General features: G+C 49.5%; 2 protein-coding genes across 4 annotated transcripts in view; one reads left to right on the plus strand and one right to left on the minus strand.

Annotated features, from left to right (window-relative positions):
- The window catches only part of LOC101089975 (zinc finger protein 780B), a 77,576-nt gene extending 66,004 nt beyond the window's left edge, over window positions 1–11,572 (plus strand). Inside the window, exons 6-7 of one of the 2 annotated variants that reach the window (XM_045047273.1) lie at window positions 99–190; window positions 11,019–11,572. In XM_045047273.1, coding sequence (XP_044903208.1) covers window positions 99–170 — 72 coding nt within the window. In that variant the 3' untranslated portion in view covers window positions 171–190; window positions 11,019–11,572. The remainder of the gene's footprint in view (window positions 1–98; window positions 191–11,018) is intronic. The other variant, XM_045047274.1, reaches the window with a different exon arrangement.
- PSMC4 (proteasome 26S subunit, ATPase 4) lies at window positions 7,002–15,899 on the minus strand. 2 transcript variants are annotated; one of them, XM_011289885.3, is made up of 11 exons: window positions 15,745–15,899; window positions 14,837–14,935; window positions 14,514–14,700; window positions 12,520–12,666; window positions 12,322–12,431; window positions 12,132–12,225; window positions 8,140–8,307; window positions 7,980–8,056; window positions 7,668–7,836; window positions 7,416–7,471; window positions 7,002–7,238 (listed from the first exon to the last, which is right to left on the minus strand). In XM_011289885.3, the coding sequence occupies exons 1-11, from the start codon at window positions 15,778–15,780 to the stop codon at window positions 7,125–7,127; spliced, it is 1,257 nt and encodes a 418-aa protein (XP_011288187.1). In that variant the 5' UTR covers window positions 15,781–15,899; the 3' UTR covers window positions 7,002–7,124. The 2 variants fall into 2 exon arrangements, 1 of the variants encoding a protein (XP_011288187.1); XR_006590828.1 differs by having other exon boundaries at window positions 7,112–7,238; window positions 7,416–7,501; window positions 7,586–7,836.
- Window positions 15,900–16,465: the final 566 nt, after the last annotated feature.

A 16,465-nucleotide genomic window follows, 5' to 3' on the forward strand; every position in this document is an offset into this window, starting at 1 on the left:
ATTATATCCAAAGCGATATTTCTGTTGGTTACTCGGTGGAGAAGTAGAGAGAGTATCAAACGCTGCTTTGTCAGCTTTGACCAAATTTTATTATTTAGTCTGCAGATGCTTTTCACCTGATTTATGTCCACTTAAAGAAGAATCTTGGCAATATAAAGATCTCATATTGAAGAAGAATGTTCAAGAACTGGTAGGCTCTTTATAACGGTCCCACTGATTTCTATTCCCACATATGTCAAACCTGTTTGCTTCTAAGACTTAAAAATTCTTTTTAATTGGATATAGATCTATTATATACTTCAAGATTGTGGAGTTAATACTCACTTTTTGCAGTTAATCAGTTATATGCATGAGGGAATTACAAAGAAGAAAATTAAAATAGCCCCAGCATCATATTTTGGGGAGGTATATTTTAGCAAAACTTTTCTTTGCACCTGTACATATATGTGATGTGTATGTTTGTTTCTGCAGAATAGAAATTGTGCTAGTGGAACATAGGTCACAGAGACACTCCAACTCCTATTTAGAAAAGGTTGTTCTACCTAACCAGAAGTTTCTTATACCTCTGAGGAAAGTGCCAGTGAGCCTCTCTATTTGATACCTGCTAGGTGTTTATACCTTTTAAGGTTTTATTTGATAAACCAGCTAAGGATAATTATTATGGCACAGTTTATCAAATAAAGTAGCTCTTCAAGATTATACTTTTTTTAAAGATTTTTTAAAATGTTTATTTATTTTTGAAAGAGAGGCAGATCACGAGTGGGGGAGGGGCAGAGAGAGAGGGAGACACAGAATCTGAAGCAGGCTCCAGGCTCTGGGCTGTCAGCACACAGCCTGATGTGGGTCTTGAACTCACAAACTATGAGATCATGACCTGAGCCGAAGTCGGATGCTTAACTGACTGAGCTACCCTGGTACCCCTACTTTTTTTAGATTTTTAAGGTTATTTTCACAACCTTATATCTATAGCCCAAGCAGGGTGAGGAGGGTGTTCACACAGGGGGTGGCCTGGTGCAGGGTGACAGAACTTACTAGGGGGCAGTTCAGTTGGTGGAATGGACCAGCATGGGGTGTCAACCTGATCAGGGTAAGGCGGGGTCCACACAGGAGGACTATGGGTATGAGATTTCAAAGCCCAAGCAGGTGAAGAGGGCATCTGGATACGAGTACTGCCTGGCTTTGGGTGTCAGGGCCCAAATAGGAGAGTTAGGCACACTCGTGCAGGCCAGGTAGGAGGTGCTGAGTGTCAGAACCCAATCCAAGTTGGGTGAGCAAAGCATCTGCAGGAGGGAGGGGGCCGGAGCAGTGATGGGAGTTTGTTACACACAGGGGGGCTGTCAAGCAAGTAAACACATTAAGAGGCACTGGAGCCGAGTTTCTCTCCCCGTCACAGCAGGGAGTAACAGGTATGGAAAGGGAGAAAATGAGAAGGGACCTTGTGACGTTAGGTTAACTAGACGTAATAGTATGAACTTAACAGTTTTCTATATGGGTAGGTAGAAAACATAGAAGCAGGCTCCGGTGGCCAGGCTCACTTCTGGGGCTGTTCCACTCTGCTGTTCCTTGCAAGCGCTCTGAGTCCCAGCGTCTGCCTGGCCTGATATGTCACTGCTCGAGTAGGAGTTGGCATGCCGAGCGACTCTGCTTGGGCCTCCTGTCCTATCACATTAGACAGTATATACACCTTAAGATCCTAAAGATAAGGCAAAATATCCAAGTAATGTTTAGGGATGATTTGTGAGCGTGACTCAGAAAAATGATGCAGTCCATCAGGATGTTGAGCACCACCTTCTGGCTTCTTCATCCTCCTCCTCTTGCTCTGTGGCGGCCATGGAAGACAGCGTTTGCGTAATCTGGGTTGGCCACGCTGTGATCCATGCCATCAGCACGTGGCTTCTGGTTTGTGCACACTGTGGTGACATGTGTCACGCTGCTGCATTGGTACTCTGTGACAATCGAGAGCCATCTGTAACTCCTTAGCAGTAACTGCCCGGTCATCTCATCTGAGATATGTTACCAACCCTGGGGACCACCCAAAGGAAACGTTACCAAGGAATCCACGTGACCTGTAGACAGGTTGGAAATGATGGACAGGTGTCCAAAGTGTTGCTGTATTCAGCCAGAGCGCACGCGCCTTTGCAGTAACTGCAGGGGACGCGCACACAGAATCCGCCATCACCGCCTGTGGGTGAGCAGTGGTGTGGGAATTTCTTTTTCAGTGGAAACACCCCCCCCCCGAATCTGGACAGTGTTTACACACGTGTTCTATTTAGAAGTTGTCACGTTCTGTATTGATATTGTTTATATTGTGGGTACTTTTTGTGTTTTTTTTTAACTTCTAAAAATTTAAAAATTTAAATTTAAAAATTAAAAAATTATTCTTGAGAAACAGAGACAGAGCGTGAGCAGGGGAGGGGCAGAGAGAGAGTAAGACACAGAATCCGAAGCAGGCACCAGGCTCTGAGCTGTCAGCACAGAGCCCGATGTGGGGCTCAAACCCATGAACTGTAGATCATGACCTGAGGTGAAGCTGGACACTCAACCCACTGAGCCACCCAGGCGCTCCTGTGTTATTTTTTTACAATTAAAAACAAACAAAACTATTTACATGTATTGACATTTTTTTCTTCTCCCAGTCTTTGCAAAGTGGAACAGAGAAAAGATGTATGTGCAGGAAAACACTTGCTTTAAACACTCTAGGGTGCCTAGGTGGCTCAAGCATCTGACTCTTGATTTCAGCTCAGGTCATGATGCCAGGGTCATGGGATCAAGCCCCGCGTTGGGCTCCACAGTGGGCACGATCCTGCTTAAAATTCTCTCTCTCCCTCTGCCACAACCCCTCCCCCCACCCCCCCACCCCCCGCTTAAAAAATAAAAAACAAAAAACTCCACTTCTAAGATGGAAGAACACCCAGGCTGGTCAGCAAACCAGCCTTTTCCCCTCTTGACCCAGTAGCATGTAACTGAGCATGGAAAAAGCAGCTGCTGGTGTCCAGGAACCGTCTGACAATTCCAGGTAGGCATCGGTGGCATAAAGCTGTCCCGGCGCTCACAGTTAGGCCACATTATTCTCCTGTTGCACATAAGCAATCTCCTAGAACACCAACATCAAGGTCACTCTGAGACCATAACGAGAGATGGAACGAGGCCACTTCATCATTTTGTCTAAGCACAGACAAACCAGGTCACAAAACAGACCAAATACCCCCTCTCCCAGCTAATGGGAGTGGCCGCTACTTCTCACCCAGTACAGCTTCAGCCTCACCCTGGTCTGCCTTCACTGCAGCTAATGTCCCACCCTAATAAAATTCCTCTTGTATCCTGATAGCCTCAAATCCAGAGCGAAGCCCCACTTCCTGAAGCCCTCCCCAAGGTGTCACCCTCTTTCTAAGACGCCACACAGCTCCCCATGGTGTGTGTTCTCCCTCATAACGAGTGCTAAACCCAGAATTTTCGACTACGGGTGTGTTCCTAGGGGTCTCTGGCTGGACAGCACAGGCAGTAAATGCAGTTAATCATGGCATTATTGTGGCAGGTTTTACTCTCAGTGGTCTTGGCTTATGCTCCCTTTCAAAATGCAGAAAGTAATTTTGAAATGCAGAACTGTGGTCGGCAGGCCTCGGGCCCTCGAGGAATGGGGGTAGCCAAGGTCACTCTTCACTAGTCATTTGGGGTCATTTCACCTGAAGGAAATGGAGAAAGGCCCTGTAAAAGCATCATATGGATGAAGAAGAAACATGGTCTTCACTTTCTGGGATCTCCACATCTTCTCAAAGATACTCCAGGAACTTGAAGTTGGATGGGTGGTCAGGGAAATGTAAAAATGAGAACATTAGCAAACCTATCCTGATCATCTTCCAGATTCCTAATTTTTCAAAAGCCACAAGGAAATGCCAACTTCCTCAAAGCAGAAAAAGTAGACCCCTTTATTAAAATATAACCTGGGGGTGGGGGGCGCCTGGGTGGCTCAGTCAGTTGGGCGTCTGACTTCAGCTCAGGTCAGGATCTCGCGGTTCGTGAGTTCAAGCCCCACATCGGGCTCTGTGCTGAGCACTCAGAGCCTGGAGGCTGCTTCGGATTCTGTGTCTCCCTCTCTCTCTGCCCCTCCCCACTCATGCTCTGCCTCTCTCTGTCTCTCGAAAACTGAGTAAAGGTTAAAATATATATATATATAACTTTGGGATTTACCTAATGGGTCTCCCTTCTGCACTGCCAAGTCTTTGACCACAGGGACTGAATCTGCGTCATCCCTGAAACCTCGGTCACTCCCGCCAGAATGCCAGTGTTGGGGTGTTGAGCGAACAGTTCTCAACAGCAGCAAAATAAGACAAACCGCCAGACTGCAGGCCTGTTGAGGGCAGTCTGTCACGTGGACTCAGGGAGAGACTATCTGGCAAGAGGAGAAGCTTTCATGAAGGATTTGGGTTTTCTGTCTCGCCCTGCTAGCGCTTTATGCTGTCCACATGATGTGCATGATTTCACACGTTCCTCTCACCGTCCCTCGGTCTTGGGTGTTATGCGCATTTAACTGATGAGGACCAGGAGTGACAGAATTTAAGGCAGATGCTTTGAGTCGCACCACCACCCGATGAGATGGAAGCAGGAACCCGCAATTGTGGCTCCCAAGAAGGGTGCTCCGTTCAGATTGTGGCAGTATCCCCTCCACCGCACCGCCCCCCCCCCCGGCCCTGCCCCGTTATTTTCTTTGCTGTCATTTCTGGGGCACTTGGCTTTGTTGTTTCCAATTTCTTTGTCCTTTATCACTGATGTTTTGGGTGCATTCTGTCACTTCTGCGATTTCCCTCCCTTACCTTCTCGCTTCCAAGTTATCTCCTGCCTTGTACCATCCCCATTTTTTTTCCCTTGGTTTTTTTAAATTTCAATGTTTTAATTTTTTTTTGAGAGTGTGCAGGCGTGCCAGCGGGGGAGGGGCAGAGAGAGAGAAAGGCAGAGGATCCAAATCAGGCTCTGTGCTGACAACAGAGAGCCTGATGCAAGGCTCGAACTCATCAGCCGGGAGATCATGACCTGAGCCAAAGTTGGACGCTCAACTGACTGAGCCACCCAGGCCCCCCCTGTTGGTTTTTAAGTACCTAATTTAAAAGGTTAAATATTGTTGTATAAAGTGTGTATAAAGCGTGCCCATGGCACCCTCACCCCGTTATTTCCCTACTTCCAGGAGTCAGCCACTTCCCATCCTCTTGTCTTTTGAAATTTACTTCCGTATTTCTAAATTCTATGCTTTTGTAAAATCATTAGTTTTAGGTATCAGCTGCTACCGAGCATGAAAGATGAGAACTTCTGGTGTCTTAACCCATTCTCTCTTTTCTCCCATGCTGCCCGGTTTCCTCAGCAGAAATCCTTCAGCTGCCTGCCCGGGGCTCTCCCTGAATCCTGTCTTCCACACAGCTGCCCCCCTCTCATCCGAGCTCCAGGCCTGCCAGTCTGGGGACCTGCAGTCCAGCCTTTCCTGGAATAAACCTCCAGCCAGGCTGCAGGAGGGTCACGGGGCCTGGAAAAACAGCTCATTCACTTACAGCTCCAGGGTCTAGGTGCACTTGGTATATGAGTTTGGATTTCTATAGCCTTTCAGGTAGTCCCTGTTTCCAGCCCTCACCTTCAGAACCTGTCACCTGTGACTTCTGAAGCGGGCATCTGTTTCTGGGCTCTGCTTCACGTCTGCTACGTTAACGAGCAGCTATCTGCCTCTTTCCGAAACCGTGTTGCTGCCAGATCCTCTCTCCTCCTGATCTTGTGAATGTACATCCTACTCTCTTATCACCTCTTATTTTAGTGAGGTCCTGGGGAGGAGAAGTTAACTTCCCTACTCAACCTGCAGTGGTCGTCTACAGAGGAATCACCCTCCGTCTCTTCAAGGACCTGTGACTACCAGTTTTCCTTCTTCCTATCTCACTTCCAAATAGATACTGACATCATGTATTTGTTCAAGAAATACTAAGTGAACGTCTACCATGCGTAAGCTCTGGGACTTGAACTGTGATCAAGCAGAGCACGGGCCTGGCGCCAGTGGAGTGCAGAAGGGTTCCCTCCCAGCTTGGGGCACCAGAGAGGGTTGTCCAGAGGGAGAGGTGTTCAAAGAGAGACCTCAAGAGACGGAATTGGTCCAACCAAACACATTTGTGCTCCAGTAAGACCGTATGGAGTAGGGCCAGAGATACTCACAAAACCCAGCCATCCAACCTCCTCCCATCAACCGTCATCCCTGCTCTTGGGGACTCTGCAGGGCTGTTTCCCTGTTCTTGATACTCCGGGTGTGAGGAAGGCAGGAATCATCAAAGACTCAAATGATCTACCTACTCTAGGAAATGCAGGTGGGCAGGTGTGCAGAGGCTTTATTTTGTGGCCAAGGGCTGTGGTCTAAGGTTCAGTTTCTATCCCTTTCCCCCAATATTTTTAAATGTTTATTTTTTATTTAAAAATTTTTAATGTTTATTTATTTTTGAGAAAGAGAGCACAAGCAAAGGAGGGGCAGAGAGAGGGAGACACAGAATCCAAATCAGGCTTCAGGCTCTGAGCTGTCAGCACAGAGCCTGATGTAGGGCTTGAACCCACGAACTGTGAGATCATGACCTGAGCTGAAGTCGGATGCTCAAGCAACTGAGCCACCCAGGCGCCTCAATGTTTGTTTATTTTTGAGAGAGACCCAGTGTGAGTGGGGGAGGGGCAGCGCGCGAGGGAAATGCAGAATCTGAAGCAGGCTCCAACTGTCAGCACAGAGCCAGATATGGGGCTCGAACCTATGAATTGTGAGATCATGACCTGAGCTGAAGTTGGACGCTTAACTGACTGAGCCACCCAGGTGCCCCTCCCCTTTCCCCAAATTTCTATAGTCATTTGGTTTGAATTCGTTGCTTCTCTCCCAAACCCAGGACATGTACCTCACCCACTCATCTGTCAGGAGAGCAGGAGGGGACAGAACATCCTATTCCAGGCCCAGTTTTCTCCGAAAGAGTTAAACTTTTAGGAAGAAATTAGACAGATTCAATCTTGTATATTTACTGAGTAAACCAATCCCAGGTAAAGAAAAAGGAACACTAGGTTTTAGGACAGAGGCTGGGGAGGTGAGAGAAGTCTCCGGCCCCTGTGGTGGGGCGGGGGAGGGGTCACTTATAAAACTCATGCTCCTGTTCATCCTTCTTGATGACTGTCTTGTATGCTTTCTCGAAGTCCTTAGCCAGAACAATGTAGCGGTTCTCACGGACAGCCAACATTCCACTCTGTTGAGGGATGAGAGTTAGAAATCTACTCCCCAACCCTAGTGATGGTGGAAGAAGAGGCAGGGCCCCAAGCCCCGGGGAGGCACTGAGGTACATGAGGACTGCAGCAGAATACTCTCAAAGAGGAAGGGTCCCCACATACCCCCTGCCCGGATCCAGGGAGAAACCCTCACTCACCTCCTGACAGATGGAGTTGATATCGGCTCCTGAAATCTTATCTGGTCGGGCCACATCTGCAACAGGCGAGTTAAGGCAACCATTCCCTGCACGAGGGGGTGAATGCCTGGAGCCAGAAGTCACCCTTGAGCTTTATCACCACCCCCTTCCCTGGACCTTGGTCTCCCAACCTGTACAAGAAGGCAGAGGTGGAGATGAAGATCTGGTCCCCAGCCCAGCCGGGACCATCCCCTCACTTCTAGAGCAGGATACAGTCTTCCAAGTCAACCTCCTCAGAGAGATTCATCTTGCTGGTGATAGTGGAGAAAATCAATCTCTTCTGGCGGCGGTCAGGGAGTGGAAATTCAATTTTACGATCAAGGCGTCCTGGCCGCAGCAGGGCAGGATCCAGAGTGTCTGCTCTGTTCGTGGCCATGATCACCTGGCATTGGGGACAGGCCAGCTGAGACCTCTGTCCCCACTACACCCTCTTTCCTGTCATGATACCTGCCCCCTTACATGCCAGCCACCACTCTTCCTGGATTCCCACACCACACCTCCCCTTGCCCATCCTGAACCCCGAACCTTGACGTTAACGTTCTGGTCAAATCCGTCCATTTGATTCAGCAGCTCCAGCAGGATTCTCTGAACCTCCCTGTCAGCTGGAGATTGTGCCACTTGGTCAGTCCAGGGCACCCCGTAAAAGGCTGCCCAAGATCCCAGGCCCTGATTAGGCATCACTCACCCCCCGTCTGGGCATCAAATCTCTTGGTGGCAATGGCGTCAATCTCATCTATGAAGATGATGGCAGGTGCGTTCTCCTTGGCCAGGCGGAACACGTCCCGGACCATGCGGGGGCCCTCGCCCAGGTATTTCTGTACAAACTCGGAGCCCACGACCCGGATAAACGCAGCTGATGGCAGGAAGATGAGGGTTAGATGAGGAAGGGCCTCCCACAGGGCCCATGCCGCTTCCTGAAACCGAGAATTCCCTGCAGACAGCCGTTCCTGTGAACATTCACTCCAAGTGGCCAGGTTACTCTCTCGTGCCCCAGGGACTGGGTCTCAGATCCCACTGGGAGGACCAGCCACCTGCTTGCACCCCATAGCAACCTAGCAGCCCATACCATGAATCCTACCACAGATGTGTCATTTTCTGGCCCAACATTTAAAAATCGGGACATTCTAAATAATAGTAATGCATCTGTGCTTCAATATGCCATATAGGGGAGAGCAAGAGACATTCACAGAATCCAAGATAGAAAAAAATCTGGATTTCCAGAGTGTTGGAAAAATCAGAGAATAAAGACAGGTTGACCATACACTAAGGCATCGTACTGCCTCCCCAAAAGCTCAGAGTTCCATTTGGAGTTCTATATGGAATGGGAAAAGACCCACTTTTGAGTATCATGAAAGAACCAGGGACCTTGGGCACGTATTCTGGTATAATCAAGCGGCAACGTGGCTAAAGATGGGTTTGTTCTGGGCCTCTCCTTTTTTGACTTCTCAGAGTTTAACTTATTTGTTAATAACTGCATGTGGCTTTGTGTTGCCTGGAGCAACCTTCAGAACCCTCCTTCCGCCCACCACACAGGAGGGAGACCCGCAGTCTGTGACGCAGGCCTGGTGTTTTACGCCATAAACCAGGAGTCGTGCAAGTGGCGGTCCTGATCACACCACTTCTCTAATGCTGGCCACGCACGGCTGTTGGGGAACTGAAATGTGCCTGGTCCAAAATGAGACACGCTGTAACCGTGACATACTCAAAAGTCTTAGGTTTCAAAAGACTTCGTACAACAAAATGTAAAACATCTCAAGAAATGTCCCTCAATAAATGGCCAGATAAATAAAACACACTATATACGTACAATGGAATATTATTTGGCCTTAAAAATGAATGATATTTTGATACCTGCTCCAACATGATGAGCCCTGAAGACAACACGCTAAGTGAAAAAGCAAGTCTTAAGAAGACAAATGTAGGATCCATCTACTTACATGAGATAACCTACGAGAGCCAAATTCATAGTCACTAAGAACAAAGGTTACCAGGGGCTCGAGGGGCAAGGGGGTGTGGAGAAACAGGGCGTTATTAATTCATGGGTATAGAGTTTCCGTTCGGGATGATGAACAAGTTCTGGAAATGGATACTGGTGGAGGCTGCACAACAGTGAATGCTCTCAATGCCACTGAATTATACACTTAAAAATTGGCTAGGGGCACCTGAGTGGCTCAGCTGGTTAAGCTTCCGACTTTGGCTCAGATCATGATCTCACGGTTTGTGACTTCGAGCCTGTATCAGGTTCTGTGCTGACAGCTCAGAGCCTGGAGGCTGCTTTGGATTCTGTGTCCCCCTCTCTCTCTGCCCCTCCCCTGCTCATGTTCTGTATCTCTTCTCTCTCAGAAATAAACAAACATTAAAAAAATTTTTTTTAAATTATTTTTAATGTTTATTTATTTCTGAGACAGAGAGAGACAGCATGAGTGGGGGAGAGGGAGACACAGAATCCGAAGCAGGCTCCAGGCTCTGAGCTGTCAGCACAGAGCCTGACGCGGGGCTTGAACTCACAAACCGTGAGATCATGACCTGAGCCGAAGTCGGTTGCTCAACCAACTGAGCCACCCAGGCGCCCCCCCCAAAATTTTTTTTTAATTATAGATGTAGCGTGCATATATTCCTATCAAACCCTGTCTAAAACCACCCGGCTCTCAGTACATGTAAACTCTCTGAGAGTAGTGCTAAAACTATATTCACACCCTTTCTGATCTCCTCAGCCTCACCTCCTAGACCTGCCAAGCACAGCCCTCCTACAAACATTCGCTGAGCAACTACCGCAGTTCAGTTACTGGGCAGGCACTGGAAATGCAGAAACACACAAATATATAAGGCCCGTGCCCTCCTGGAGTTTGGTCATGGTCTACTCATGACGCTAAAAAGTGCTTTCCTGTCCCAGGCCTTTGCACATACCATTCCCTGTGCTTGGATGCCCTCTCCCAACGGTGTGCCTGCCAAATCACTTACACCTCGCTTCCTCTGGAAACCCTTACCTAAGAGGCCTGGGCAGCAAGGGCCGGCGCGCCCTCCCGTTAGGGCAATCCCACTACCTTCCCTGCTTCTCCGGGGTATTTGTTACTCCGCAGACTGTTCCCATGCTACCTCACCTCCGACTTTGAGCCCCCTCCCTCCCTCGCTTCAGCTGCAGGGGCCTCCCTGTTATTCCTGCCTCACCAGATAGTCCCTCAGCCTGATACAGTTCCTCCCCTGGACCTTCCTGTGATTCGCTCCCTCAGGTCTTCCGGGTCTTTGTGTAAAGGTCACCTCGTAGAAAGTCTTCCCTGACCAAGCCCCAGCTCTGGCATAAAAAGCTGCAGCCTGTTACTCTCTCTCCCCTTGTCCTGCTTAATCTCAGCACGCATTCAGCACCATGGGATATATAATCTATTCACTTGTGTATCTGTTCAAGTACTTCCCTCAACTAAGGCATCACCTCCATGAAGAAAGGAGGCTTTGTTCCGTTCGCTGCCACATCTCCTGCACCTAGAACACAGCGTGGCACGCACCAGGCGCTCAATAAACGTTAACCAAATGACTGAGTTCTAAGTGTTTCTTTTTCTTTTTCCTCAGCCATACTGGGAGATTCTCCAACACACGGGACATGTCTGATTCATCACTGTATCCATGCTCCAGGCCCGGGAGAGCAGAGGTCCAATGAACTGCTAAGCAAAGGAGTGATCGTGACAATAGCTATCATTTACTGTCCACTCTCTACGTGCCAGGTATGGTTCTAGAAGCTTTATATTGATTCAGTCTTCTGAATAACCCAGACAAATACGAAATGGGAGTCACAGAGAGGCTAACTTACTGAGCAGTTACATAAACTACCTTACATAAGCAGTTGTAGGGGAGCCAGATTGCAAACCCAGTCAGCCTGGCCCAGAAAACACTACGGCCTTCTACCAGCCTCTGGTTCACACATGGTAAGATTTTAAGATGTGCCGAGCCCTATCTTTAGGCTTTACAAACAGTAATATAGGGACTTTAGGACGTTTTTGTCTGGAACCTACAATAAAAAATACATGGGGGGTGGGGGGCGCCTGGGTGGCTCAGTACGTTAAGCATCCAAATTCGGCTCAGACCATGATCTCAGTTTGAGTTCAAGCCCCGCATCGGACTCCATGCTATCAGGACAGAGCCTGCTTCAGATCCCCTGTCTCCCTCTCTCTGCTCCTCCCCTGCTTGCTCACATGCTCTCTCTTAAAAATAAACATTGAAAAAAAAAAAAAAGAAATACGTATATAAACAACCACAAGCACGTGTGTGTGTGTGTGTGTGTGTGTGTGTGTGTGTGTGTGTACTACAAGTTTCACAAATCTGAGCTCTTACTATGTGGGATGGACTCTGATGTTTTGTTTCATTTTTTGAAATGCTGGTTACACCCATGAATCTGAAGTCACGATTACTCATGGGTCACAACCCACTGTAGGAAAAACACAGCATTATTTCATTCATTTCTCACAGTAACACTGTGAAGAGTCTTCTACAGATAAGGAAACTGAGGTATGAGGATATAAAGTCACCTCCCAGGACGGCACAGCCAGTAAGAGGCACACAGGGGCTTTGACCCCACAGCCCCTGTTCTTAATCACCATGCCACTTCCTGGGTTAGATGAGAAAGCAGGAAGCAAGGTCAGAAGAGCCCAGAAGGTCAAGGCTCTGGAGAAGCACTGAGAGGCTCACCTGTCGTGTGATGAGCCACAGCCTTCGCCAGCATGGTCTTCCCGCAGCCAGGTGGGCCATACATGAGGACGCCTCGGGGAGGGTCGATGCCGATCTGAAACACAGAGGCGAAGAAGGACGAGCCAGGGAGTCCCATCACCAGCTCAATACAGTGGGGCCTCTCCCTTCCCTGCCCCTCCCAGCTCCGCACCTGCTTATACAGCTCGAAGTGTGTAAGTGGGAGCTCCACAGCCTCCCGCACCTCCTGCTTCTGGATGTCCATGCCCCCGATGTCTGCATACATCACATCTGGCTTCTGGTCTGGTGGGAGAGCAGAGCTGGGGCTCTCAGCCTGGCTCCCAGGGTCCCTTAGGACCCGCCCCCAGCCCTGGGCTCCCCTCCCCCACACCTGAGGTGAGCATCATGATGCTGCTGTCAGCCTCAGGAGGCAGCACGTCCACCAGGGCATTGCTGTGCTTGTGCAGGGCCACCGAGGCGTTAGGCTTGAGCAGCTCCCGATCAATGGTGCTCAGGATGCGCACGTAGTAGTTGGAGCCTTTGGGAGACAGGAAAAAGAGGGGAAAATGAGAAGTACCAGAACCTTAAAACGTCTCCCCACCCCTCACGGTCGTACACTCCAGGCCACCGGTATCTCTCACTCAGACCCTGCCTGGGCCTCCTGGCCACTGGCCTCCTCCGGTCCATCCCCACGTTTACAATGACAACTTCCCTGTCGTTCTATAGCCCTGACTCCCTCTCATGCTTCAGCCCGAGGTGACCAGCGGCCTCCTGGAATGCCTCCCCCTGCATGACCCTAGGGTGTCTGTCACTCACTGTGTCCCAATGTGTTCTCAGGATCTTCTCCCAAATTGTGCTGCTCTTCCTGGGTCTCTGTCTCAGGGAGGCCTACAGTCCTTGGTCCCCGGCCAGAGTCCCAAACCTCATCCTAGATCTTTCTCCCCTTCTCTCCATTGTCCATCAGTCACTATGATCTTCCATTCAGCCTCCAGAACATCTCCAACCATCTCCTCTCCTCCCTTTGGACCCTGCCTGATTCACCCTTCTAGGTTTCTGCACCAGACCTCCCGGCTCAACCAGCCTCGGGTTCCTCTCTCCCATCCACATTCTCCTTCTACGGTGCTGATGCACACCCCTGTCCAGTGTCAGTCTCTTTCCTGACCTTCAGACCTGGCTGTCTAGCAGCCTCCTGGACCCCTCCTTGCAACATCCTAGACTGTCTGCACGGTCTCCCTCCAAACCTACTCCTCTGCCCATGTTGACATCTCAGGAATAGCCCTACAGTCCCCCAAGTCCTACAGGTCAAACACACAAGCCTCATCCTGGGCGACTCCCTCCCTTCACCACCTCACCTCCAGCCCATCAGTTCAATTCCAGGCCCAGTCAGCCACCTCTCCCCACCGTTACGAGAACATGGCTCAGTCCAAAGGAGCAGAGGCCAGAAACAGAAAAAGATGGGTAACACACAGAGACAATAACCATCATGAGGGCAGGGCCTAAGCCCATGTTAATAACAGCAGCTACTGTATACCGAGTCCTACCAGAGCCCAATCTCTTCCCACTTCACCCATGGTTTCAAATGGCAGGTCCCAACCCAGTAACGGTCATGAAATCAACTGAGAGGGTCATATCCAGAACATAGTTTGAAACAAAAGCAGGGTAGAACAGAATGGAAAACATCAGAGTATACTGCACATAGTAAGGGTAAACAGCATTTGATGAAATTTCCAGTATATCTGTAATATATGTATTACATACGCATAGATAATATATATATAGTATATATGTAAGTATATTCCGTGTATATGTAGTATATATATGTAGTGTATATAACAGTTGACTCTTGAACCATGCAGGGGTTAAGGGCACTGACTCCCCGTGCATCTGAAAAATCCATGTATAACTTTTGACTCCCCACAAGCTAACTACTAATAGCCCACTGTTGACCAATACCATAAGCAGTCAATTAACACGTGTTTGGTATGTTTTACATATTATATACTGTATTCTTACAATAAAGTAAACTAGCAAAAAAAATATTAGGAAAAGAAAATACATTTATAGTACTACACTGTATTTACCCAAAAACTCCATGTATTAGGAGACCCATCCAGTTCAAACCTGTGTTGTTCAAAAATCAACTGTACACGTATGTACACACACATACACACACACACAAAATACATGCATATGTACGTGTAGAGAAAGAATGTAAGACATATGTCTACCTTCATATCAGAGTCTGAAAAACACCATTACACTCTCTTGCCTTGTTTGCTCTTCTAAGACCCTAGCACAATTCCCGGTCCGTGGCAGGAAACAGTTGAAAGACGTTGAATGAACAGATGAGTGAATGAGAGGCCCCCTGCCCACCCACCCACGCACCTGTGGTGGAGCCCACAATGGCTGTATTCTGATCCACAGCCTCCAGAAACTGCCCAATGACCAGTGGGATGCTTTGGATTCGCTTCACCTCCTCCTGGGCATGGAGGAATTCCTTCTTCAGGTTCTTCTGCTCATCCTTGATGTATTCCTCCTGCACCTCCAGGAACTCCAACTCTTGCTGCAGCTTCTGTGAGTGGAGAGGGGAAAGGTGGAGGGTTGGCTACATGCCCTGCTAAGTGAGGCGGCAGTGGAAGGTTGTGGGGTGGAGGAAGAGTATGGGATGCTGGGACCCTGTGCAGGGTCCGGCTTGGGATTGAATGTACCTTGTAGCGGCTGTACAGGTCCTCCAGGTCCTCAGGCTCCGGCCCCAGGAAGGAAAGGCCAGTCTGGGGCCGAGACACAGACAGTGCTGGGATCTCATCCTAGAACAAAGGAGAAAACTCAAGTTGGAGGAAGAAAGAATACAGAGCATCCTCCCCACTTCACCATGAACCACTCAGCCCCTAACCGGCTCCTGACATCATTCAGCCCCTCTAAATAGACCCTGCAAACCTCTCAGCCCCCTAAAAAGGCTCCTAATGTCACCTAGCCCCTAACAGGGCTCTTATGTCAACTAGCCCTCCAAAAACATATTTTATTAACACGTGCCACTTGTAACATACCCCCAATGGCACCAGACTCCCAACTAGAGCCTAAATGTCACAACCACTCCTTACCAGCTCCCAATGCTCTTCAACCCCCCTCAACAGGTTCCTAGGGTCACATGGCTAGCTCAATATAGGTTGTTAATGTCACCATGCTTTCAAACATTCTTTTATCATCCAGTTCCCTAGGAAGGCCCCAAACCACAGATTTTACTTAGCCTCGGAACATCGGTTAGCTCCCAGCCCAACTTCAGACATCATTCGGCCCACGGCCGCGTCCCATCTATCACTCACACCCCGACACAGCCCCAGCTTCGCTAGGCCATCGGTCACTAAACACTCCTAGCTAGTCCTCGAAATCATTCCGTGCCAAGGAACCTCTAACGTCACTCATTCCTGTAGCCGCGCTTTCTGCGCCTTACTGGCCCCCTAACATCATTAAGTCACCGAGCCAGGCCTCGGGGCAGCACAGAGCTCTCCACCGAAGGATCCCAAATCACCCTGACCCGGGCCGGAATTCCCGAAGTCACTCAGCACCCCACTCAGGTCGGCCTCACCCTCTCCCCGCGAGCCAAGCCCCACCAGACCTGAGCTTTCTCTACCAAGATGCCTATCTCCTCCATAGTGACCAAGCCGGCCTCTGTGCGGCCCAGCCAGATCTAGTCACCGCTTCCGCTGACGCTACCGGAAGACTAGGACCTCAGTGGATTCTGGGAAACGTAGTTTAAGACTTCGCTAGAGCGGGCTGGATAGGCCGCAAAGGAGGGAGGGAAGGGAAGATTTCGTCCTGAGCTCCGCCCCCAAGGCTTGCACAGCGCGCTCTCGGGACAGGGGTTTGGGGCGGTGCGCGTGCGCAGTAGCGCGTGGTGGCACCATTTCGGGCGGCATCTGTGCTGGGGTTTTCTCGGCAGTAGGCGGCGCTGCTTCATTGCTTTATCAATCAAGGAACTCGCAAATCCGTCTCCTCGATCTCATTAGTGAAGGGGCTGGAGATGTTTAGGGCGGCGTTCCCCAGAGGGGTTCCTTTAGGTGTCTCAACGTGAGCTGCGCCAGAGGATTCCCCCCCCCCCCCCGACCCCCAGAGCGACTCCTCACTGGGATCCACCCTGGGAGTTGATGTGATGTGGGCCGGGAGCAAACGGTGGAGAAAGAATTCTTGAGACGTTTTCAGTGGGAAGGGTGCTTTATTTAAAGCACAGGGCCAGGACCCGTACGGGAAGAGCTGCACTTGTGTTTGTGAGAAATGACTGATTAAATACTTTATAGTTTGAGGCGGGATGGTGGTGCTAAGGATAGAGTAAGTCGGTA

Source organism: Felis catus, chromosome E2, assembly GCF_018350175.1.
Source record: "Felis catus isolate Fca126 chromosome E2, F.catus_Fca126_mat1.0, whole genome shotgun sequence".
Lineage (NCBI taxonomy): Eukaryota > Metazoa > Chordata > Mammalia > Carnivora > Felidae > Felis > Felis catus.

Bases quoted from the DNA above. Each gene is read 5' to 3' on its own strand.
- PSMC4 (XM_011289885.3), bottom strand. From the start codon at position 15,780: ATGGAGGAGATAGGCATCTTGGTAGAGAAAGCTCAG. The intron at 7,472-7,667 runs GTATCCTGCTCT...CGCCTGTTGCAG, and splicing joins GGAGGTTGACTTGGAAGACT to ATGTGGCCCGACCAGATAAG. The intron at 7,239-7,415 runs GTGAGTGAGGGT...ATCCCTCAACAG, and splicing joins TCAACTCCATCTGTCAGGAG to AGTGGAATGTTGGCTGTCCG.